Source organism: Populus trichocarpa, chromosome 13 (genome assembly GCF_000002775.5).
Source record: "Populus trichocarpa isolate Nisqually-1 chromosome 13, P.trichocarpa_v4.1, whole genome shotgun sequence".
NCBI classification, from domain to species: domain Eukaryota; kingdom Viridiplantae; phylum Streptophyta; class Magnoliopsida; order Malpighiales; family Salicaceae; genus Populus; species Populus trichocarpa.
In genome coordinates this window covers 13535071-13559419 of record NC_037297.2, presented here as the reverse complement: position 1 = coordinate 13559419, position 24349 = coordinate 13535071, and the positions used below count along the sequence as shown (strand labels likewise).

At 35.6% G+C, this 24349-nt stretch overlaps 3 protein-coding genes across 7 annotated transcripts; 1 reads left to right on the top strand and 2 right to left on the bottom strand.

Annotated features, from left to right (window-relative positions):
• The first annotated feature begins 2594 nt into the window (after window positions 1-2594).
• LOC18104603 (calcium sensing receptor, chloroplastic) lies at window positions 2595-11212 on the top strand. Of its 2 annotated transcripts, XM_006376392.3 has the most exons (14): window positions 2595-2762; window positions 3401-3499; window positions 4347-5306; window positions 5541-5641; window positions 5728-5842; window positions 6184-6261; window positions 6477-6569; window positions 7277-7360; window positions 8118-8216; window positions 9451-9513; window positions 9651-9681; window positions 9852-9898; window positions 10207-10265; window positions 10809-11212. In XM_006376392.3, exons 2-14 carry the CDS (start codon window positions 3452-3454, stop codon window positions 11038-11040), a joined length of 2010 nt encoding a protein of 669 aa, XP_006376454.3. In that variant the 5' UTR covers window positions 2595-2762; window positions 3401-3451; the 3' UTR covers window positions 11041-11212. The 2 variants fall into 2 exon arrangements, with proteins under 2 accessions (XP_006376454.3, XP_024439046.2); XM_024583278.2 differs by lacking the exons at window positions 10207-10265; window positions 10809-11212 and adding an exon at window positions 10042-10193.
• A 2795-nt stretch (window positions 11213-14007) lies between these two features.
• Window positions 14008-15662, bottom strand: LOC18104602 (30S ribosomal protein S16-1, chloroplastic). Its single transcript, XM_006376391.3, has 3 exons — window positions 15439-15662; window positions 14786-14831; window positions 14008-14297 (listed from the first exon to the last, which is right to left on the bottom strand). Exons 1-3 carry the CDS (start codon window positions 15569-15571, stop codon window positions 14144-14146), a joined length of 333 nt encoding a protein of 110 aa, XP_006376453.2. The 5' UTR covers window positions 15572-15662; the 3' UTR covers window positions 14008-14143.
• Window positions 15663-16724: 1062 nt separating this feature from the next.
• Window positions 16725-23695, bottom strand: LOC18104601 (ion channel CASTOR). 4 transcript variants are annotated; one of them, XM_024583199.2, is made up of 12 exons: window positions 23228-23695; window positions 23062-23133; window positions 22285-22902; window positions 21831-22013; window positions 21305-21364; window positions 20964-21215; window positions 20599-20847; window positions 19783-19881; window positions 19188-19382; window positions 18970-19062; window positions 18255-18509; window positions 16725-17433 (listed from the first exon to the last, which is right to left on the bottom strand). In XM_024583199.2, the coding sequence occupies exons 1-12, from the start codon at window positions 23627-23629 to the stop codon at window positions 17209-17211; spliced, it is 2703 nt and encodes a 900-aa protein (XP_024438967.1). In that variant the 5' UTR covers window positions 23630-23695; the 3' UTR covers window positions 16725-17208. The 4 variants fall into 4 exon arrangements, with proteins under 4 accessions (XP_024438967.1, XP_024438966.1, XP_024438968.1 ...); XM_024583198.2 differs by lacking the exon at window positions 19783-19881 and adding an exon at window positions 19629-19727 and having other exon boundaries at window positions 23228-23694; XM_024583200.2 differs by having other exon boundaries at window positions 21012-21215; window positions 23228-23694.
• Window positions 23696-24349: the final 654 nt, after the last annotated feature.

The following is a 24349-nucleotide window of genomic DNA, read 5'->3' as shown; positions in this document are numbered from 1 at the left end:
CATTTGAATTTGCTCAAGTTCTACCTATTATGGTGATTGGAAAATCAAGGCTCAAAGTTTTTTATCCAAAAAACCTATAAAAACACCTTAAAAACTGTGATTAACCTATCAATAGCCTAAAAAACATCATGAAAATCAAAATCAACCCAACCTCGTATCTGTTTTTTTACAAACTTTAAATGTAAAAAAACACATAATATAAGTCCCCTGATCAAATAGAACAATTTGACACAAATATCGATCATTTTGATGGTCTGGGTTGGTGTCAACAATATTTTTCTCTCTGCCATTAGAATCTGGCAACCTTTCTCTCAGTTAGGAACTGCAAAATAACAAAAATAAATTTTTTATATCAAAATTGAATATTGAGTTACCGAAATTGTATAATTTGTGTTATTTTTAAAGTTCGAGAACCAAAGTGTATTTTTCTCAAAACTCTTGGCATGTCATCCATGTTTGGAGCCTTTTTTTTCCGGTCCCTCTTCTTTCAATTTCACAATTGACTAAGAAATAAGAAGCAATTGACCTTCAATTAGTATCAAATCACACAAAAAATACTTTAATGACTAAAATGAATTATAAAAAATGCATAATACCATCCACAATGTTTCGTGGATGGGTGAACAATATCAACTCTATAGTTAAAATACCAGGCGTTTAAGTTTTTGTTGTATAATTTAAAAAATATTTTCTTATGAATATATAAGGACACTCTTATCACTGAGATTGAATGGAAGTAATTTCTATTTAAAAAAATGATAAATTCTTATAGAAGGGAGATTTAATTGAAAAATTATAATATATTGGATTTAATTGATGAAAACATAGTTTTAGGACTTGATTGAAAATTAGAGGATGAGCTGGGGACAAATTTGAGGTTATCCCGTCCTGCTTGGAGAGATGATCGTATACGATACGGTCATTGAAGGCGGCAACCAATTGTATTCTGGAAACCCAGCATAACATCGTAATTAAGAATAAATAAATATTGACCAGAAAAATGAAATAGTGGAGCCCGCGGGGCGTGTGATGGAGGCCGAGATCTTGCAGATGGCGCGTGAGCGTTGATTCTTATGCAAATTTCATGTTAATACAGCAACATTCAACACGTGGCAATAAAATAAAATATTGTTTCGATTTGAAAAAAATTCGATGATTTGACGTAGCAATTTTTGCGATGCTTAATAAGGAAGATAATTTTTGTTATGATTTTACCACAAAATTTCAAATAAAAATATTTAATAGCTCATAATTCTAATTACTTTTTTCATGTAATAAAATCACCATAATGTATAACTATACTGTTTGTTTTTATATTTTAAAAATATATTTGAAAAAATTAAATTTTTTATTTCAAATTAATTTTTTTTTATTTTTTTAGATTATTTTGATGTGTTGATATCAAAAATGATTTTTAAAAAATAAAAAATATATTATTTTAATATATTTTCTTGATAAAAAACACTTTGAAAAGCAACCACAACCACACTTCCAAACAAAAAGCAGCACAAACATGAAGTGATTTAAAAATAAAATTTTACAATAAAGTAAGTACATGTACTTAATATATTTTAACTTGAATGCATTATTTTTTAAATAATTTTAAATAAATATAAAAATCCCACAATTGTTATAGAAAAAGTCTCAAAAAATAAAAATTACTGGAAAATAAAATGATTGGTTCATGGATCTTTAATGTGTTACTAGTAGATTTTAATATTTTTTTGATGATTTTAATATATTGATGTTTTAAAAAATTATTTTTCTTGTTATTAAAAAATATATCAGTTTACTTGTTATTAAAATGGATATAATTTAGTTGAAACAAAATATTTTTCTTCCTTTATACACGAGAAATTCAATATTTTTCTGACCCAAAGTTATTTAAGAAGCACTAACCTAGAAACAAGTTTTTTCCCCCTTTATCTTTACCACAAGGCTACATGTTCAAGAACTTAGGAAGACGCACATGCATAGTTTTTAAATTCGATAAAAAAACGAGCACCGAGTTATATGAATCAGGTTAATCAATTTAAATTAATTTGGGTTGATTTTTATTTATAAAAAAATAAAAATAATATTATTTATAAAAAAGAAAAAGAAAAAAGTCATTCAGCTGTGGGTTAGCTCGAGTTTCTGATCGGATTACACCAAATTAATTTCCTTCTATTTTTATTTAAACCCGACCTAACTTGGAATTCTAACTCATCAAAATCATAGGTCAATTTATCAGATTAAATCAGTTGTAAAACACCGTGAATAAGATCATAATAGCATTTATTATATTTTAAAATAATAAAATAATTTATTACAATAATATCAATATAAACTTATAAATTTAAAATAGATATTAGGTTTGAGTTTGAGCATAGCAAGTCGAACTCGGTCTTTCATATAAATACCTTATTGTCGAGTCAAACCGAGTAATAACCAACAATCCGGTCCAACCCTAACTGGGCAGGCGAGAATTGAGAAGAGTCACAACATCTTAAGCAACAAACAGAAAACACAGAAAATGAAGGGAGAAATGTTAAATACCAAACAAATAAAGGGCAACCATATGAAAATAGTATTATAAATAATAAAAAAATCAAATCCAAAACTCGTCCCCACCAAAAAAACGAGAGGCAAAGAGAAACCTTAGAGATGAGCTAGAGGCATCGACAAGCCACACGATTCGATTCTCTAACTTGATATATACTGTTTCAGTTGACAAGTTGCCACACAAATACATTGCCCATTCTCAGTTTCCTAGAATTTGAGTAAGTTTTAGTCCTTGTCCGGAGCGGGTTTGCTTTAGTTTAGCTTACTGTGTTGTAATTTGTCATTTTTTTTGTTGAACGCTGTAGTTGTATGTCACTCTTTGTAGTATTAATGCTTTTAGTGTTTGTATTTCGAGCAACCCAGTTGAGCAATTGGTCTATTTACGTTGAGTCCCTATGGGTTTGGTTATAGCTTTAGCTTTGTGTGTTATCCATCCTGATGATTTACGCGCACACACATGTTTTGTGAAATGAATTCTCTGCTTTTTCATGGTTTTGTTTGAAAATGGAACTAAAGCTTGATTTTTTAGAAGCCAACTTAGAAGGGCTCATCATGGTACAATGAATTAAAGTGGTCATGGTTGAATTCTGCTTATTTGGATCCATTTCCCACTTTTCTTTCATAATTTTTATCCACATTGATGTCATTTGAGAGAAGGAGTTTGCTCTTTTTTTTCCAAAAAAAGAAAGGGCTTTAGAATTGAATTCCAAGAAATCCTCTTCAAAGTTGATTACTTGTCATAAATTGAGATGATCCTCATTCAACTTAACTTGGTGTGATTACTGTTCATTTTTTTCAAGGGCGAATTTGAAGATTGAACTGCATGTTAATTTGTAAAAAATTTACCTCCATGCAGAACATGGAAGCTTGGTGATTTTGATAAAGGTTTATATCGAGTAAACAAAAGATGTTGCCTGTTTGCTCTGCCACTCCAAGTTGTTCCCCTCATTCTCAGGTGAGATTCGCTTCCTGTACTGTAATTTAAATCATGCTGTTGAGAAGTTTCTATCATTCTTGTATCTCATGGTTTCATCTCTGCCCTTAGATTTGGAGATGCATAACCTCCAACAGGGTGGAGATTAATCCAGGACTATAATTGAAGTCTATGCTAAAAGAGAAAAATCTTGGTTCAAAAAATAAAAGAAAAAAAATTTATGGTGCAAGTATATATGTGTGCTTTTGTATAAAATGTGTGATTTATGTGAGATGAAAATCTGGGTTGCTGAAGTGAAGGTTTTGAATTGATGGTATCAATTAAGCCTCAACTGTTTAAGCATAAAGTTCAGTACCGCATTATGTAGAGTGCATGTGCCTAAGTGATGGTTTTGAACTGAATGCATCAGCTGATACCCATGCTCTAATATGGTATCATAGTCCAGTGCAGCGTTCTCTTTCATTCTTTTTGTTAAGTCTAGACATCAGAGGGAGGTTGAGTAAATTCCTTAACAATCTAGCCGAAAGTTTGGTATGGCCTTATAACCTGCATGCACCTTTCTATTTAGCAGTTAAGCTTTTGGGTGAGATGACATTTTCTCTCCACTTAATCTAATTATTCCCATCAGAATGAAAAATTAAGATATGACGTCTGAGAAACTCTTCAATATTCAAATTCCTTTTCCACCTTTAAAGAACAGAATTTGAAGCATCCGAGTGAAGTCTTGCAGGTGGTAGCTTCCACGCACTCTGGTTATCAATTCACCGTGTTATGCGTTATTGTGTCACATCTTTCTTCATATACCTGTGAAATAGTATTTCTATTGTCAAGCATGTCATTCATGTATTTGAAACAACAAAAACTGTAGATTCCATTACATGGAGGTCCGCAACCATTTTGCTCAGTCTGGAAGGATATCGAGTCCAGATTTTATGTAGAAGACAGGGTACTTTTGGGGATGTCAAATGGAACACATTCCCAAAGAATGTCCTTCAAAACACAAGCTGTCAAGTCTTTCTACTCCAGTTTTGTTGAAAGCAATGAACAATCAATATCCTTGTCTTTCATTAATGATCATTCCTGCCCAAATGAATTAGGCGACATTAAATGCAAGTTTTATAATGATTGGATTTCTTCGGTTGGAGCAATAGATGAACTGCACCCTATGGGAGGAGGGGGGAAACTGAAATCTTTTGAAAGTTATAACATAGCTGATGTTGAAGAGGAACTTATGGACTCTACAGACCAGTTAACTGAAAACACAGATAGTGTTATAGGACTTGTGGAGCCCCAAACAACATCAACTATCGATATAACACCAGAGAAACCCAGCTTGGGGTCTGAATCCTTGGAAATGGATAGTGATTCATTATCTAGTGCGAAGACTAGTTTGGATGATTTATTGGGCGGGTTTAAGGACTCCATCAATACTTCAGTAAATCAGGGAGAAAATGCTGTGCAACGCTCACTAAACACAATTACTACTTCAATAACCTCCATTAAGAAAAGTGCTTCAGAAACAGCTGATAGTGCCTTGAGTAAAGTATTCTCAACTTTCAATCAAACAGGAGAACTGGCTGGTGATAGATTAACTAGCTTTTCAACTGATTTGAGGGAAGCCATAAAAAAAACTACTGGCGCTTCTGTTGAAGTGCTGAGAGGTGCAATTGTTGCAGTTGAGGAATCTATAGTGAAAGGGGCTTCTTTTGTTGTTTATTCTTATGGGTCTGCCAAGGAATTGCTTCCTCCAGAGATCAGGGGTGCACTGAATCTGTCTGAAGAAAGGGCAACAAAAATATTGAGGCCAATTGGTGCAACTTTTCAACAGGTATATTATACTTGGCACATTTTATGAAATTAAAAAATAATTCCATCTCCTGAAAAAATTTATTAGGTTCATTTTAGAACTCTTTTTGTCAGGGACTTCAGTCACTGCTTTCACCTTCCAGGTCTTCTAGTAAAAAAATCAATTGCATCCATGTCTGTTAAAGTGCTTAATTACGAGCTGACCTAACTCATTTATATTCCCAAACCAACACTGAATTTCATATGCCATAAGCAGGTTTACATTGCTATCGAGGGGCTAGAAAAAAGCCTTGGCTTGGATCCAAATGATCCAGTTGTACCTTTTGTTCTTTTCCTTGGAACCTCAGCCACTTTGTGGTATGGATGTCCTTTCTTGCATATAGGGATTTGTTAATTTAATCTGCATACATGGGAAACTAAAGTTTTCTATCGGATTTGTGCAGGGGTTTTTATTGGGTGTGGGCGTATGGTGGTTACTCTGGAGATTTGTCTCCACAATTAACTCTGAAGCTCTTGGCAGAGAAGGGAGACACCATACTCATTGATGTCCGGCCTGAGGCAAGAGAGTAAATTTTTCTGGCCTTTCATGTTCTCAAGTTCTTTTGTTAAAAATCCGAGTACCTCAATGAGAGAGGCTAAAACCTACTGCTCTCACTTTTACTAAAGGATTTCTACTGTTTTTTCAACTCTCTTCATTTATAACTTCTAATTTTTGGTGACCCCATTTCATATTTTCAATACTTATTTATTTTTCCACTAAGAAATATCATTTACATCACACCTTTCACCCTCATTTCTTTTATATTATAGTAAAAACAATCTCAAATCGGGTAACCTCATTAATTTCCTTTTATTTCCTTGACCTGGAATTGAATTTGTTGGACATTATTTATGTGAAGGTTCTCAGAGAAAGAGATGGCATTCCTGATCTTCGGCGAGCTGCACGGTTTCGCTATGCAAGTGTAACTCTACCACAGGTTGGTTTTTATAATACTGTCCACAAGCTATGGTTGGAGGAATATTGCTATTTGTTACAAGGAAGATCAAAGTTTAGAACAATTACTTTGTTTCTAAATGTTAAATAACTCTTTGAACCAAAAAAAAAAGAAGATGAAATAAAAATAAGCATTGGAGCTTGGATGCATCCTTTCTTTTTGTAACTTTATGTTTTATATTCCTCAACTTTGTTCAGGTTGATGGCTCAGTAAGGAAGTTGTTAAAGGGTGGAAAAGATCTTGATGACACCCTAATTGCTGCAGTCATTCGTAACTTGAAAGCTGTACAGGTACAGCCTTATGTTTTAAGACATTTGATATAATTATTGTTTATCCATGCTGAAGGTTTCAGAAAAATCAGAATTCTGAGTAGTGCCAAAAAGAAAAGAAATTTTTTGGGGAGGGGTGATTTGGGCTTGGTCTAATCAATTTTGTGTTTTATCATCATTAGCCTCTGAGGACACAAGAAATTGTTTCACACCTTTCCATTCTCTAAGATTTCTTTTCACCAAGCCATGCTCATGTGTGAAGGACTATTGGACACATACTATAGCAATCGAAATGACATGCACAAAAATTCAAGTAGAAGATGCATAAAATTTAAAGTGTTCAAGGCATTGTTTCGGTAGAATTACGTACACTCATACTTTTGCTTTGAATTGTTGGTGGCATCATGGGTTCAATGTGCCTAAGCTGGAGGTGCTGATATAATTTGTTTTACAGAATTTTACTGGTGAAATAACTTGTAATCACACTTTCCATTGAATTTTGGGTGGTAGGATTGGTCCAGCAGGGCCTAAAGTAAATTTTTGGGGTGGCAGGGTTGGTCCCGAAGTACCTAAATAAATTATCAGGGACAAGTGATCAGTTTTACAAAATGTGTTGTTTGGTATTATTATTGAAGTATGGTTCCTACATCACAAACTCCTGTGTTTTCCATGTTTAAATCTGGCTTCAGGAATATTTTCTCAGAACTTTGTTTTTCTAATACTTGTAGGACAGGTACCAGGTAATAGTTATGGATGCTAATGGTTCTCGTTCTAAAGGCATTGCAAGATCCTTGAGAAAGCTTGGGGTTAAGGCAAGTATTTGAAATCTCTAAGATTTTTTGTTGCATAAATGACTAAGCATTTATGCCATCATTGAACTAAAAGGGGAGAAAGAGAATTTCTCCACTCTTCTTTTGTCGAGCTTCTTGGGGATTAACATTTCTGAGAGTTTGCCCCTTATCAGTTACCTTTTTAAAAAATAACAATCTTGATATTAACCAGATTCTGGAAGAGTAACTTAATGCCTTTTGTTCATTTATAATGTTGTTAACCAAAACACTGTACTCATGTATCTTTGGTGTATAAATGCTATAGATAGAACCCATTTTTCATACATGTTATTCTCAAGATAGTTTCTGCACATGAGTTTGGCTTGGGGATCTGAAGAGACTACTTCAGAAAGCACACTAGTTCTACATCTCATTCTTGTCTTTATGAACCTCTGAAAAAGGAAAACAAAAATTGTTTTTACCTTGCCTGACTTGGTAAGTTGCAATGGGTTAATCAATTTCAATATTCTTTTAGTTCACTCCATGGCTTGCTAAGCCATATGGTTCTGTATATTGCTCGTGAAGAAAAGAGTTAAATGTATGAATACAAGATAATACCATGGTTTATTCATAAAAAAATCATATAACTTAGCTTTAGAAGCTAGTTGTATTTTGCAGTATTAAACTATGTGACCTGCAATATAAGAAAATTGCCTAATGCCAGGTCTGTATTGTTAATCTGGAACTGCAAAACATTTTAACATATTCCTAATTGTTTGTTTGCATTTTTACATGTCAGAGACCATACGTGGTCCAAGGTGGCTTCCAGTCTTGGGTAAAGCAAGGTCTCCGTGTCAAGGAGCTCAAACCTGAGACAGCACTAACTATACTTAATGAGGTAAAGTTATGGCATGACTATTGTATTCTCTTAACTAATTGAAATATCTAGGAATGAAAAATTCTAATTGTTGCAAGCCATTGATCAACTCAAAGTATATGCGTGGCAGACGACATGCTGTAGTATTACTTCCCTACCTTGCAATAATATATTCAGTCAGCTCAGATAAATCCGGGGAAGTTCATTAATTTGACATTAATTTCAAAAACACATGATAAGAGTAAATTCTTTTGCTGGGTGCACTTCGATGCCCCATGGATATTATCAAAATGGTATTCATAAGGCACTGAACAACACAAATACACACAGACATATGAGGCATATATGTGTCTGTGCATGCAAGTATATAGATTCACATGGAAACTCAAACAAAATTTCTGTGTGTGTGTGGACAGTTTGGGGCACTACATGCAATCACACATGTCTGGAAATGTGTGCTGTGTGCTTGTATATATGCAATGGATGGGCTACCATAAACTGGATAAGCAGGCCATGGGGGTTGTGTATGTTTTGAAGCATGACGGCGGTCAGATCTATGAAATTAAACTATGCACATTATCCTAGTGACTAATTCTTTTCATAAATATGCGTCAAATCTGAAGCAATTTTGAGAAAAATGATAATCTGTCCTGAATACAATCTAATGGTGATAAAATTGGTAGCTCTTTGCTAAAGACTATTGGTTCAGATTGAATTATTTATTTAGTGCACCAGATTGAACTGTATGGAGCTCCGTAGTAGAGGTAACGGTTAGTTTAGCTGTAGTTTCAATAAATTTTCCAACATGTTAGGTGTTATCAATTAAATAACTCTTGAAGCTGTTGTGTGCATAATAAAAGGTCCTGTCCCAGATACCTGAGCCCAAGTCTATATGGGCATTATTCAACATTCAAACAAGTTGATATGATTATTTTACTACTCAGAAAGCTCATATGAGCTCAAAAGTTATTTCGATATATGCAACAAGCTGACTTTTTGGATAATGTTGCAATCCGGGATCTCCTTGTTCATGCAAATCAACAACCTTCACCTTCAACCAAAACATTTGTCTTGTTGCTAAGACCATTCAGTCATGTAGGATTTAAATTCATTGTGCTTTGTCAATCTGTGCTGTTCTTTTTGATTGATTGAAAATTTTAAATACATGTACATTCTGGAAGTGCTTGCCTTTTCTAGTGCCAGATCTAAGTTTTTCTCTAAGTACTTGAGTTTTGACAACTCGGCATCATTTCAGGAGGCTGAGGCAATTCTAGAAGAAATCAGACCTTCACCAGTGCAAGCACTTGGATGTGGTGTGGTAAGACTCAGATTACCTTTTGTGGTATTACATCAGGTCTTGGTTAATCATCAAATCATGATTGAGAAATATTTATTTCTTGCCTTTCAAATGTCCAGTGCATCCTTTGCTAACAAAAATATTAATGTTGTGAACAGGGTTTTGCTGCAGCATCATACGCATTGCTAGGTGTGTCCTTTTTCTTCCTCGTGGACAGGCTTTCTGCTACTTTCTAAGAATGATCCCCCAAAATCTGGAAGAGTTTGAAATTTTTTAGTTCTATTATATAGAACCAATGCTATAGATTCTGTTTTTTTCCTCGCATCCTTCTTGCCAACAAAACTTGAACTTTGTTTCAGAGTGGGAGAAGACCTTACAATTTATTGCAATTGTTGGCCTCGGTCAGGTATACAATTATTAGTTGTAGTTCTCTGGTCTCTGTGTCTTTCACAGTTACACACACACGCACTCACTGATATTGATTCTAAGCTGATAGTGGTTAAAACAAACTTGCACTTTCTGAACCTGAATTATTGTGCTTGTACACAGATCCTTTGATGCATTCCATAAAATAGTGTGGATTCGACCATTAAGCTAGATGCCCCTCTGTCTATTTTGCATGTGTTTAACCATAAGGAAAGTTTTATGTCATTGCTAAATTTAGTTTAGTGATCCTTTTGTTTCTCTAATTATTGGTTTGTCACACTCCACTAGACTATTTATCGGCGGGTTGCTTCTTACAATGGCCCAGAAGATTTTAAGCAAGATATGAGGTATAACTTACTCCAGAAGTCTTTCTTCATTCATGCATTTACCATATCAGACACAATTGTATATGGTAAACCTATATGGAAACAAGGTTTGAAATCAAGTCCCTGTTTGTTCGTGCTCAATGAGTTATGCAAGGTGCATTCAGTATAATGTCAGATAGATAGGTGTTATATGTTGTACTCTTGAGAATCTGATCAGAATATGCTGGTGCAACATCATTCGCCACCCAATTGACATGTTTTACTTAAATAGACCTTGGTGTTTGCACTGGAAAAGGCATGGGAAATTTTGTATATAGCAAGTCTCGTTGGCTTTAAAAGTTCTACCAACACTAGGATCTTGACCATGTCAGCAATCTAAGTCGTGTTGATAACCAAATTACCTATGACGTTATCAAGGTCAACATTGCCTAACCTCCACAGGACTTTTGAGAAATCATTTATTCATGTGGCAGTTGGATTCTTTTTGCTAGTGTGATCATGTATGACCAAGTTTTTGGATTGTTGAAGTCTTGATTAATTGGGATTTTAAATGTTTCTTTGAAGGCTTTTGCTCTCCCCTGTTAGAGTTGGAGCTCAGGCATTTTCGTGGGCTACTGGAAAATTAGAAAACAACCGCCTTGGACTACCCACATCACCTTCGTCTACAGATGTTCAAAACCGGGTGCTGCAAGCTGCTGCAAAGCATGAATCCCAACCATCCGAAACTGGAGTTCAGAATCCATCACCCAATTCGGTGGCGCCATTAAATGAGAATGCAGATCTCTCAGAAGCATAGGCATCGAGGAGGAATTTACTGGTTTGTGGCACATCAATCTGAGAACTTAACCGAGCTGTACATATAAAGAATAAGAATCATTCTACCTATGTCTACCGATGCTGACCTCTTAGAGAACAAATTTTGTATGTTAATACCAGATAAATGAACAAGTTCTTGTACATTTCTCTAATCAGTGCGTTGATTTCGTGTGCTCATTGACGCCAACACAGACTAATGAATACCATGAAAGGGCAAAGAGCCTCTTTGCCTAATTCATTCCCTAATTTTCTATGCCTTGCGGCCACTGGATGATACCGGGGCTTTTGCCAAGTAGTCTGACATGACCATCATATGAAGTAAAATAAACATAAACACATAATTACCAGAATCTGCACTTCATCCAACAAACTATCAAGTCTGAAGACCGAAGGCAATTCAGCTTTCAGCCAGCCATGTATCATGCTTACAGGAACCAGGTTCCTTCCCAATTCATGTATTCTTCTGCTGACAAGACCCCCACAGCTACCAATGCAACACAGAAACCGATAACAACATCCATTGCATTAACAAAGCATCAATGCTAACTTATACAGGGTGATAGACAGAGAGCCATATAAAGGATGAATATAATCCGTAACACGTGGTCCACCTATGCATCCCCGTAACCTCCAATGGTGGTAGGGGCGGTAGACCAGCCCTCACAAGTCACAAGAATGTGACGTGCAGGGTCTGATGCTTGAGCACCAGCTGGTAACCAATGCCTGACAAAACAAAGGAAAGAACAAGTGAACGAACAATGCCATTCTGTGGTTATAGAACAGCTGAAAATTCAAGATAATTAAATACAACTTGCAAATAAATAAATAAATAAATACCCTCCATTTTTTAAAGTTTTAAACATAAAATATCAAGAAATGTGAATTTATAGCATCAGAAGAAAATTTAAAAAGATAAGGACGACCTGCCAAGGGATCATAGAAACCATGGACATGGAGATGTTTGCCATCTCTTGAGTTTTGCTATCTGTAGAAATTATTCGATAAGGTGGCCCGCTCCTGCTCCCGAATGTAGCTAGGAGTACCGAGAGAAGGGAGCAGAGAGAGGGATTCTCTTAAAACTGCACCATATTTTGCATGCCTAAACCGCTTAAATTGACCAAGCTGTGAACAAATCAAGTTTGAACATGCCTGTTCTCTGCTTGAAATAAATGGCTGAATCTTCCACTGACTCGTCAGCCAAAAGTAAGATGTAAATAAGAGAATCATCTGGCAGAAAGCAAGTTCCTTGATGAGCTGATGACAATTTGAGGGAACCTGTATGGTAACTGAAGATCCCACTCCTTGATCGAAGATCCCACTCCTTGATCACTGATCCATTTTTGGTATTTCACTCCCTGGTAAGGCCATTTCAATGAGTGAGAAACTGTTATGAGGCATTTTTCAATAAATGAGTGTGCTTATATCCGAAAGCACAGGTCAGGTCAAACATAAAAGCCATCTAATACTCTTAAAGCATGGTTTTGTTTCCAATTCGAGGAGGGTCTAGAGCTAATTTTTTCAATGCACTATGCCACTCTTCTTTGCTTTTACCTTCGAGAGCACAGTTCAAAAATAATAAGAGCTAAAATGCATCTCTAAAGCTTCCTGTTTAATTTCTGACGTGAGATGGATCAACCAAGTAGAAAACCGGAACAGCTTTCTGTCGATTATTTTTTCTGCATTCAAGAATCTTTACAAGCTCCTCTCAGCACCATTTGGAAGATGCATGGTTTTCAGCAAAAAATAATCACAGAAAGCTTGGACTCTTCAATTGCTTTCAAAAGTGATGGAGAAATTCCTTCTTCTCTCCAAGCTCGTTATCTATGAAGGTTAGGATTTGTTTACGCTTCAAAGCATCATAGAGGCAGCTGGTATAACCAGAAAGAGGGTCCTCTCCTTTTGAACGAAAGACATCATATTTCTTTGGAGGGGTAGGGGTTGATGTTGAAGAAGAGGCCATGAGAAGAAAACATTCACATCATAATTGATCTTGATTTCCTTGTAAGGTGCTCCAAGTTGCATGCCTTTAGTTGAATTGAATGTTCTTGACACCAGATCCTTCCACACCCAATCTCCTGCTTCTTTACCCTCACTAAACCAAAGTAACTCAGAAGAGCTCCCATGAATCTCAATCCAAAAGTCCGCAAGCGTGACCTAAATATGAGGTCGTTCATATCTAACAAGCAACAACATGAGAAATCACGCTGACATCAGGTGCTTAAATTGCACGGTTTGAGCAAACGCTCAACAGTCGAGAGACACCGTAAACATGTCCATTGCCTACTTTAAGGTTAAAGTGAATGCCTATTGCATTAAGCCCGTGACAGAGGGAGTCTCTAATCTTATGCCTACATGTCACCATTTATGTATTGCTAAATGCATTACTGCAATCAGCTAAATTTTCTCAAGCAGAAGCAAAAGGACATACAGGAACATCACATGACAGACGCTCAATATTAACATATATCGAAGGCCAACATTTAACAGCATCCATTTAGCCTTTTATCAGTTACCTTCACAGTGACGCGAGAAAGGGAAATTGGGAGTTCGGAATAGGCAAGGAAAGATGACAATAACGATATACAACCTATTGTGCCCATTCATGCTTATGTATAATAGGCCAATCAAGACTGTAAAATGAAGTTGTACACGAGGAAGATGTTCTGCCAAATACACAAGAAATAACATTCTCTGCCTTGTGAGTGGCAAGTGCTCTTACATCACCTATCCTACGTTCTAATATTAAGTGCTTCATTACTTGTGTAAACTAAAAGCAGGCAAGATAAGATCTCTAAAGTGCATTCAAGTATGTGCTCAGTAATGCTAACTACAGGCTTCTCATACAAAAACCTAACAAATGAATATAAACAGCAATACGCATCATGTTTGCATAGCATATAAGTGGTTGAACATATGCATTAAGAGCAGATATAATGACACAAACACGAAATAAAAGCAAATATTAAACTCAAGTCCATTCAACAACCTGAAAAGGGAATTTTAGCTTTCAAACCATTCAGTGCTGGATCAAGCTTACAGGTACAAAACAGAACAGAAATATAAAACTACAGAAATGGCAACTTTTACTGGGTGATCATCTTCTCTGGGTTTGAGGTATCACCAGATGGTCCCTTTTTCTGTCCCATCACAACCATTGGTGGTGGGGATATTAAACCAGCTCTCATAAGAATGCCACGTACAGTGTCTGTAGGTTGAGCACCGACCGATAACCAATACCTGCAGAAGCAAGTAGAAGAGTAACTCAAAAGCAACAAAAACAAAATTACAGAGTACCAACTCATTTTATCAACCATGCAACTAGATGCAGCTATCCAAGAGGTTTATGTGAACTAAAAACCGATCTATCAGTTTTCTCCTTTAATTCAGAATTGACAAAAGTTGACACACACCTTTCTCGTTGTGAAGATATCTCCTACATGAAATAAATGTATAGCATGCATATTGATCTCGTATACAGTATCGTGTTTTAGTGGATTAAAAATCAATCTTAAACACTATATCTTGCTAGAATCTCCAGGATTATCTACTCAGGTGCAACTTAAACAGCGCAATCTCCTTTGATTCAGCTAAAACATAAATACTTGGATAAATTTACATAACCGCATATACAAGAAACATAAACAAAACAAAACAAAACAAACAAAAACAGAGTGAGAGAATATAACTAAATGAGATATATTTTTTTTTTAAAAAAAAAAACTTACTTCACAAGGTCAACATTAAGACCCAATCTTCTAGCATCGCCTTTAGCTACAAAAAGGAAACGCAGAAAGGTTTAAGAATAACTAAGCAACTTCATTAAGTTACAATATTGAAGCCATTGCAAAAGTTAAGCTCACTAATCAACATGTATCTTCCCCAAACAGCGAAACGAAAGATTAAGCATAATTAATGCTTTGGTGACTATAATAGACTAAATACATCTACTTTATTTGATGATATTTAAGTAATTGTATTAGTCCTATGAATAATGTTGGACCAAACCTTAAAAATTAGTTTTTCCCTACTACTGATGATCTTTGTGCTTAAAATTTTCAGACTTCAACAGAAAACACCCTAAAGTATAAACAATCATTGCTATTAATGGTTATATTAAACTATATATACATAACAAAATGAAATGAAATGCATCCCACTTTGCAAACAATAACCCAACAAATTTTAACTCTTTGATAACAACTTTATCTACAGAGAACCTATAATGATAGTATGAGAACTTGAAAATGAACCCAATTGAGAAAAAGTTAAGTTGAAACTGAATAAGCCTTCGAATTTCAAGTCGTTAAGAATATAAAAACATCATGTAAACTGACCATACAAAACTAATAAGAGAAGGGTAAAAACAAATGGAGGGAACCTGCTAAGGGGTCATAGAAACCAAGAACTTGAAGGTGCTTGCCATCTCTTGGTGTATGGCTATCAGCAGCAACGATTCTGTAAAATGCCCTGTTTTTGCATCCCAGTCTAGCTAAACGAATCTTCACTGCCATTTTCTTGAGTTCTTCAAGCGAGAGAGAGCAAGACAAGAAGGGAGTGTGGATATGGGTTTTTATATGGATAACGAGGATGAGATGGTTTGTGGATACGGGGTTTTCTAGTCGTTGATGATAAGGGTTTTTCTTAGTTGGGCTTCTCTACTTCTTTCCTATCAAAACTACGCCGTTTGGAATACATATTTTCTTTAGAAAGCTTAAAGCCATACAATTTGCCCCCACTCTTTTCCACAAACCTTCAGAAAAAAAAAAGAGACAAGAAGAAAGTATTTGTGATAAATAACCATAAATAAACTACAATATATTATTGATAAATTAATAACCTCAATTAAATAATATTTTTATCAATCTCTACTTGAACTCAATATAATAAATTAATAATTCATTAAATTAATAAGATATATACATATAGAAAATAAGATCTCGCTTGATATATAAATTAATAATCTTTTATACATTAAAATTATATTCATACATGACTCAATTAGGAGGTTTTTGTAAAATATGGTTTCAATGTTACATTTTTTTTTATCTCTAATTTTTCTTAGTACATTAATAAGTTTTGATATAGTGTTTTTATATTGTAAGAGAAAATTATATGATTATTACTTTGAATGTATATTGCGGGAGACGGACACATAATTATTCTCATCAGCTTCATCTCACATGGTACAAAATTATTGTTTTTAGCTTTATTTTTATATTATTTCTTATGTCATTCTCGATAATTTACTGCTCACTCTGAAGTTATTATGTTTAATTTTATTATTTTATAGGACTATAGTTGATTTCTAGTTTCCTTTTTGATACACTCAAATAATTTGTTGTGGTGTGGAGTTCTCTTCTTCTTCTTTTTTCCTTTCATTTTTGAGATCTTGTTAGCTAAAATTTAATTATAGAGGAGATTGGACGAGAAAAGTTTAACCATCTACCTTCAATTATCATGTTAACATTTAAAATAATCATGTTCTTTAGTGAAGGAGAGTGTCCCTCTCGCTTCAGGTAGCCCTAAGGAAAGATCAAAAAACAAATCAATTAAAGACTGATTCTTTTGCCTTCTGTAGTAGTGTCCCACTTGCTCCAGCCAGTAACAGATAGAGATACCTGAGGACTGAGGACTGAGAGAAAAAAGAAACCAGGAGACAAAACATCTACAATCACGTCCTGGGAAACAGAACAACTCTTTCGTAACCAAATATGTTGTTTGTAATACAAGTACATGATTCTGTTCGCAACTATAAACATTTTACATAAAGCTCTTAGGCTCTCTAGCATGTTAATTCAGAACAATGAGTTGTTTAATTGCTTGCTGCCTCATCGCAGTATAAGCAAATTGTGGGAAAAAATCTACTAGAATTTTCACAGTAGTTGGCAATCGACTTTACCAATTGACCGGGAACTCTATCCTTGCCAAAAATCCAAAACTTCTGAGGTTGAACTTTTGTACAAGAAATATTCTAGATGTGAATGTACTTTCTCCCGTTGCACATATGTACATCTGCGGTATTTTTTTCTTCTTCTTTTGCCAGACTCAGCAGAAACTGCAGAACACTTGCTGTTGCTGTTTTCTAGGTGCCCATCTGATTTTTTTCAAAGAATATATCCTGTTCAGGGTGTGTGAAAACAAAAATGTCTCATTCCCATTCCTTCTGTGCAATAACCACAAAAACATCTTTTAGTGACCACCTCCTTCTCTCACTTTTGGCGGGTGGATTGATAACAGCTCTTTCAGCATTAGATACACGGTATCCAATGACAATCTCTCTTCTCTGTCTGGCTCGAATGAGTACTTCATAGAAACTCAATTCCTCGCCTTCAAAAAGGTAAAGATCCGCTTGCCTTATTTGTAGCTCATTTCCCTGATGAACACAAAATGTTTCATGAATGATGAGCAAAAATGATCAGAGGATCATAAATTTCAACATCATCAATAGCAACAAGTTTACCAGCACAACCAGGAATGATGCTGATCGGTTGTGGTGGATTGCCTAAGGCTCTAAGCAATAAAGACAGAGTCCACTAGCAAAACCTTTGCTGTTGTGGCACAACATATTAAGTGGCTAAAGTATGATTCAACGGAGTGACCAACTGAATGCACTAGGGAAAGAGACTGATGGTCACCCACTGTGTTTAATTATAAAAAATGAATCCTGTAGTTTAGCTGTCTTAAGCCGATTGAAGCCACAGAATGCATTAAGAAAATCCAACAGAATCATGAAGACAGTACACAGGATGCAAGCTGATTCAGATCCTGATCGAATTATGGAGAGCATGACAAAGAGGAAAAGCTTTCTAGAACTAGCATACAACACACAGGGTGCAAGCTGCTACTAGTGAGGGAAAAAAGGGTTGAATATTGCTAAAAGGTGTTTCAATTTCTCCCCACTTGCAAGAGTTGGCCAAAAAACTATAGCAATCCTGTAAAAACTGTCAAGTGATACATCTGTCAAACCATCTCCTACAAAGAATTTCCCAAATTTTCATTGAATTGAGCAAGATTGCAGGATCTCAATTATTATGTTTTTTTTAACCTTGAGTGCATTTGAATTAAACAAATAGATTATGCACCTGTTGGGATTTTCTATTGCAATTTTGTAAGTCATTTTGCCCTTCGAAATTTGGGTTTGCCATAGAATGTAATCAGATCTCAGAATTTAACAGAAGAGAAACAAAAGAATACCTCCTCTGCGAAGAGCTCTTTTAATACATCATTTATTTGTTGATCCTCTGCAACCATGGCCAACGCCATGCTGACAAGCTCATTTGATAGAACATAATCGCTGATCTTTGACATGGACAGTAAATTTTTAGTTCTTGGGTCCAGAATTTCACTTATTATTACTGATTTATCTGAAGCCTGCTGCATCTCCCCAATCCATGTGTCTTGTGAGAAGCTTCCTCCATGAACCTGGTTTGACATTGGGAGACGCTTCGACTGCATGGATCATGAGAATAAGAACGAATGATTACAAAGATCAAAGAGCGCTAAATCTCACAAGTGATCTCCAATGTCAGCATATTAGTCAACACCAGGATTCTGTACAACTATCTTTTCTTGGGTTCTGGAGAGAAGAAACAAAAAAATTTCTGGCTTTTCCTTGATTTGATGAAGAGCTGACCACATACTCTTCAGAAATGAAGGCAAAAACCCCGCTGTTCGTAAGATCACAGGGCATCTTGGAGGATGGAATGCAACAATAATTGTTCAAAAAGGGATGAAAGGTGATAAGCCCATGTCGAATGGAAAAGACTCTAGCCACCCTACCCCCTCCCAAATCATTGACTCAGTTTCACAATTTTTAAATTGCAGTTTCTGTGTGGCATAAACCAACTGTCATAGATGATACATGTCCGTGTCATAGCCTATCCACCAGAACTTTAGTTAGATGAAGTACCTGAATATCACGAATCAATAGTAATGTGGCAAGAGATCTGGAGTCTGCTTGCATGGCTGAATCTTCAACTGACTCGTCAGCCAAAATTAAAATCTAAACAAACCAAATACTTCATCAAAATCTTTTTAACAAAGAATAACAATACTTCAAAAAATATAATCCTGGTCATCATATAATTACATCCAAAACCCAATGATATTAAGCATTATTCTACTTACCGAATCAAAAGATTGCAAAGGAAGGCTTTCTAAATGACGTCTTATGACTGTATTTCCCTCTCGATTAACCAGTTGTATATTTTCCAACCTACTCAAGTCCAGGCCACCATCAATAAGCTTCCTTTCCCTCTCTTTTTCAGGAACATCATTGAACATCCAGAGCTCTGAACCTTGTGCTAAAAATGCATCCAACACCTAAACTTGCAATGATGAGTAAACCTAACATTAATATTGTTTTTAGAAAATGAAAAAGTTTAAGAGAGAAAAAAGAGCACTCCAAATTGTAGCAAAAAATATTAAATGTAGAAAGAATAGTTCCAGTGAAGAAACATTTGTTGCAACTACAACTGAAAATTCAGTAATGACAGAAGTATTCTGAAATGTCTACCACCACTTTGCCGCAATGGAGAAGTTATGATTTCAGAATCCTTATAACATTACCATAATCATATCTTCCATGTCTCGTCTCCAACCACAAAACAGTATCCTTTCTGCAGGCTTTGGAACAATAGAGTCTTTGGGTAGACTTCCTCTCCATACCTGCAGCATCCAGGCAAAGAAAAGAAAAGATTAGGGGCTTCACAAATGAACTTACCACAATCATATCATCAATGTCCCTCCTCCATCCACAAAGTAGAATCTTCTGTGGCATTCTTGCAGGTTGGGCAATGTGCATGAATGATGCTTCTTTGACCTGATGATGAAATTGATTGTATTATGTAAGTTTTTTTATTATGGTCTACCCACTTACCTAATTTCCACCGAAGGAACCATTCTAGCGTACACATCTGAACTGGTTCTTTATATAGAACAACCAACCTGACCATGATCTGCTGTTTTAGTTTTCGTTTTGTTTCCTTTTCAATTTTACTGATTTCTTTACATCATATCAAAAGCACACAAGATATCCTTCACTAAATTACACCGATCTATTATTTAGTGAAAAGAACCATCCTCAAAGGGTCTATGGTAGACACATCAGATGCAAAGCGATAGTATCCCAACCACAATGCAACATGTACAACGCTAAAGAGTTCATGCATATATGTGCAACAACATAATTACCTAAAGGCCAATAAAATGCTAAAACTAACTAAAGTGAACCTATTTATTTATGGGTATGCTCGGGTATCTATAGGTAGGACTGACCTTATTTTCCTCTATGCAGATATCTGCTGCATTTACTATGGCCTTTTCTTTCCATTTTCATTTTGTAATTTTATCTCTGATATAAAAGCATCCTGGCTCATGCAAGCTAAGACGACTTTCTTTTGCTAACTGGGTAAGGCACAAGTCCCGTCTCTTATTATGCACATACCACATAGGATGACAGAACAAAGACAGGGAAGCTTGGGGAAAGAATGCGAGAAATCTATAAGAAATCTTTATTTCTGAGTGAAAATGAAAGCACCGTAGGTAATGCTGCTGGAGCATAGCTATCGTCATCTTCTGCTATGACAAGGACTTCATCACCTTCTTGTAGAACATATGAGTCTTCAGGATTCAGGATAATTTTACCCCCAAAGGAAGCAACCTTGATCCCACAAGGTATAGCATCAGGAAAACTGATTAGTATGTCCTCAAATTGCATGCCGTGCAACTGTGGCCATCTTTTGATATAAAACTCACAATTTTCAAACCCGAGTATGTCTTCCCAGATCTGTCATAAGCCATCCATATTTATCACATGCAAAAAACGAGCAGGGAAGTAGTTTACAGCATAATAATGGAAGTAAAAATCAAAGTGAAAAAATCAGTAAGGTAAATAATGCTCACACTGATGTCAAAGAATGTGACTAGAGTATTAAGAGTGCAGCAATTAACCTGTGCAAGTCCTGGCTGCCGAGCACATTGAATCATCAAGCGGCCAATAACATCATGAGCTACAACAGTTTCAACAAGATCTCCACCAACAAGTTTCAAAAGAACCTCATTGTCAAGATCACTTAGCTCCACGACAATGTGCCCTTTCAGCCCTTCTTTCACTCCTATAAGACTTAAGACGGTTCTCAATGCACGAGCATCACTCTGTAAAAAACCATAAACGAGTTAATGGTTATCAATGCTTATCGGATATCAGATATGAAGCACATCACTTCTTCACTCAAGTAGCAGACCTGGTCAGCATTTCCATCTTCAGCAAGGACAATTATTGCACGGGCCTTGGAGACAGATACCTGAAAACTTAAGGCATTACTAAACCAAGAAAAGTAACAGAGAAAATAATGGTTTCACCTTTCATGACAAAGTAGATACTCCCATCATCAGGTTTAGAAGAAGAAGAGAGAGGAAGTTCAACGTGGACTTGAAGAGTAAATAATATTCACTGAAGAAACCATGACAAGAAATGTATTTGCAATCTTCAAGAATACAATGCAATATTGTGCATTAAGCTGCTTTAAGAAACAGTTAATCATATAATTCTTGGGAACTGGCGTGCTTTAGCAAAATTAGGTACGTGCCCTGAAACTAAATTAGACAAACATAAATTTTTGATAGGATAACTAATCAGGCCATTTAGCATTAATGAATCACTTATTGATTGTACGACTGAAGAAGATTGAATCTGTCCAGCAACCACAGCTTTCAACAGAGAAGATATATGCTACAACTTGTAAGCAATATCATAGAATGTACACATACCTTTTTCAGGTCAGCCAGAATTAAAGGGCTCCCGCTTCTGCATATGACAAATGTTCCTTTGAAGTCGAACTCCATTTTAGCAATATCCATTTCCATCTCTTCTTTGTCTCGTTCAGCCATCACCACAACAATTCCTCCCCCCAAACTCTCATTGGCTATAGCAAGCTGATTCAGCAGCGATCCCTGGTTTCAGAACAAAATGATTGGTGACTGAGGAAAAATTTGCAAAATATTCTGCAAACACCTAAATATATTTATTTTGTGTTATCCATGTGCTTTTATGAATTTCTTCAGAGATTTTTATATTAGGAAGGAAATAACTGTTCCCAGTTTATTTAAAGGTCTTTGAGATGAGCTGTCTACACTATTCACAACTAAACGTCATATAACATTGCCAGCAAATGTATAGAGCAAACAAGCTTCACACTAACAAGATGTGGAATCAGAATCTTACTAATTTATCACTCCACCCAAGAATTAGAGTATGGTTTTGCTCAACCACTTTGCTTCTTCCTTTCCTTAACGAATCGAACTTCTCAGAAATAGCGTCAGACACAAGCCCAAGCATCATAGCAAAAATAAGCATCCCACCAAAGCTAATAGAAACAGAAACAAGCCTTGGACCAATCCCCTCTGAATTAGCATGATTGCCCGAATCAGCTACAAATGTCCAAGACAACCAAAGACAATCCGCTAAACTATCATTTGTCACACCAAACATTGCCAAGCCACCAAGACAAATAACCAGCAGTGTCGCAACTAGCAACGCCAAAGGCTTCGCATATGGACGAACCGATAAGAAAACATCCACCCGATAGGCAAGCTGCTTATTCAATAGCACCGCTTCCCAGATATTACCCGACGATCTCGATGTTGATACAAAATCAATGTACTTGAAAGCAAGAACTGGAATAGACAATAGCGTAAGTGAAACAATCAAAGCCAAAATCTTTAACCCATTATCACCACCATAATCATAATCATCAATCTCCTGCATTACTGAATCAGAAGCATCTACATTGGATAATGAATTACACGCTCGCAATGTAACATTTAGTTTCAATATTTGATCCTGCAATAAAAAATACAAAGAATCCCAGTTAAATAACAACAAAATCCTGCATTAAGGTCAAAGTCACTAACAAGGACTCCAAATAATCAATATAACCATAGAAGACTTAAAAGCACTAATCTTGATAATGAAAATCAAAACTTAAAGAGAACGACTCACCTGCAAATCAATTACTTGGTTATGTAAGGTAAAATTCTTGTGTACCGACGAAGCCAAAGCAGTAATAACAATCTGCAACAGCCCGAAAGAAAGCCACTTCAAAAAACATTTCTTTATTACTTTCCCCAAACCAAACCAACAAAAAGGGTACTGTATAAACACTTACAGCTACTGTGATGGTCAAATCCCATCTGAATCTGACCCGATGAACCGATGGCCCGGAAGAAACCTTCTCAGTAGACTGCTTCTTCTCACTGGGAACAACGGGTTTCCGGTCCAAAAAGGAATGATGTTGTTCTTGTTTTGAAGGTTTAATTAGTGGTCGAGGGAATTCCACGCGCCGGCGAAGTATGCCGTATTTAGAAGTGGTTGGGGGGGGAATAGAGGAGGATGGTCGAAAAGACTGCGATTTAGAGAGGATGGAATCAGGAGAATGCTTGGGAGTAGTGGAGAATCTGCGGTGGGATTTTGGAGATTTAGGAGGTGACTCGTGGATGAAAGAAGGTGAAGGGAAGAACCAGTCCCTGTCGAAAGAAGGAGACGGTGAGTCTTCGGAGTCGAGGGACATGGTAGGTTTTTTTATTGAAATGTTTTCTTTTTTTTTGTGTTTGATTAATGATTAACCATTCTTTCAGTAAGTCTTTTTTTCTTTCCTTCTTTTCATTCTAGGACCGCAACTCGGTGATATTTCGAGCATGGATTTGTGGCCCGTGCGGGACAGAGTTTTTTCTTTCCTTCTAGACATAAATAAAAAGTAAACGTGTTGCTTATATGCTTTCTAAAAGAAAAAAAATTATGATTTTAAAATTTTATTTATTTTTTAAAAAATATTAAAATAATAACATAATAAATATTTTTAAAAAATATATATATATTAAAATAATGACAAACTACATTTATCTTGGCCAACTTTAGCTAATTTGCAAAATTCATTATAAGGTAAATAAAAAAAATTAAAAAGCTTAATTCTTTATAAATTAAATATTAAATAATAAAATTATAAAAATAACAATCAATAGATAAATTTGACACCGAGCTTGATAAACCCTTTTTAGTATTTTTAAAGAGTGCTAGGCATGAAAATCAAGGCAATAAAATAAAGAAAAAGAAAAAAAAGAATAATGACCCATTATAGCTAAATTAAAGAGTTATCGTTGGTACGAGCCATACATGGAGGTAATCCATGACGAGGTGAGTTAGATGACACTAATGGAGGGTAAAATTGGATATTGAAGGTTGCTACATTTATCATTAAAGTGTGGTGGCCCCTCCTATATATGTGCCAATA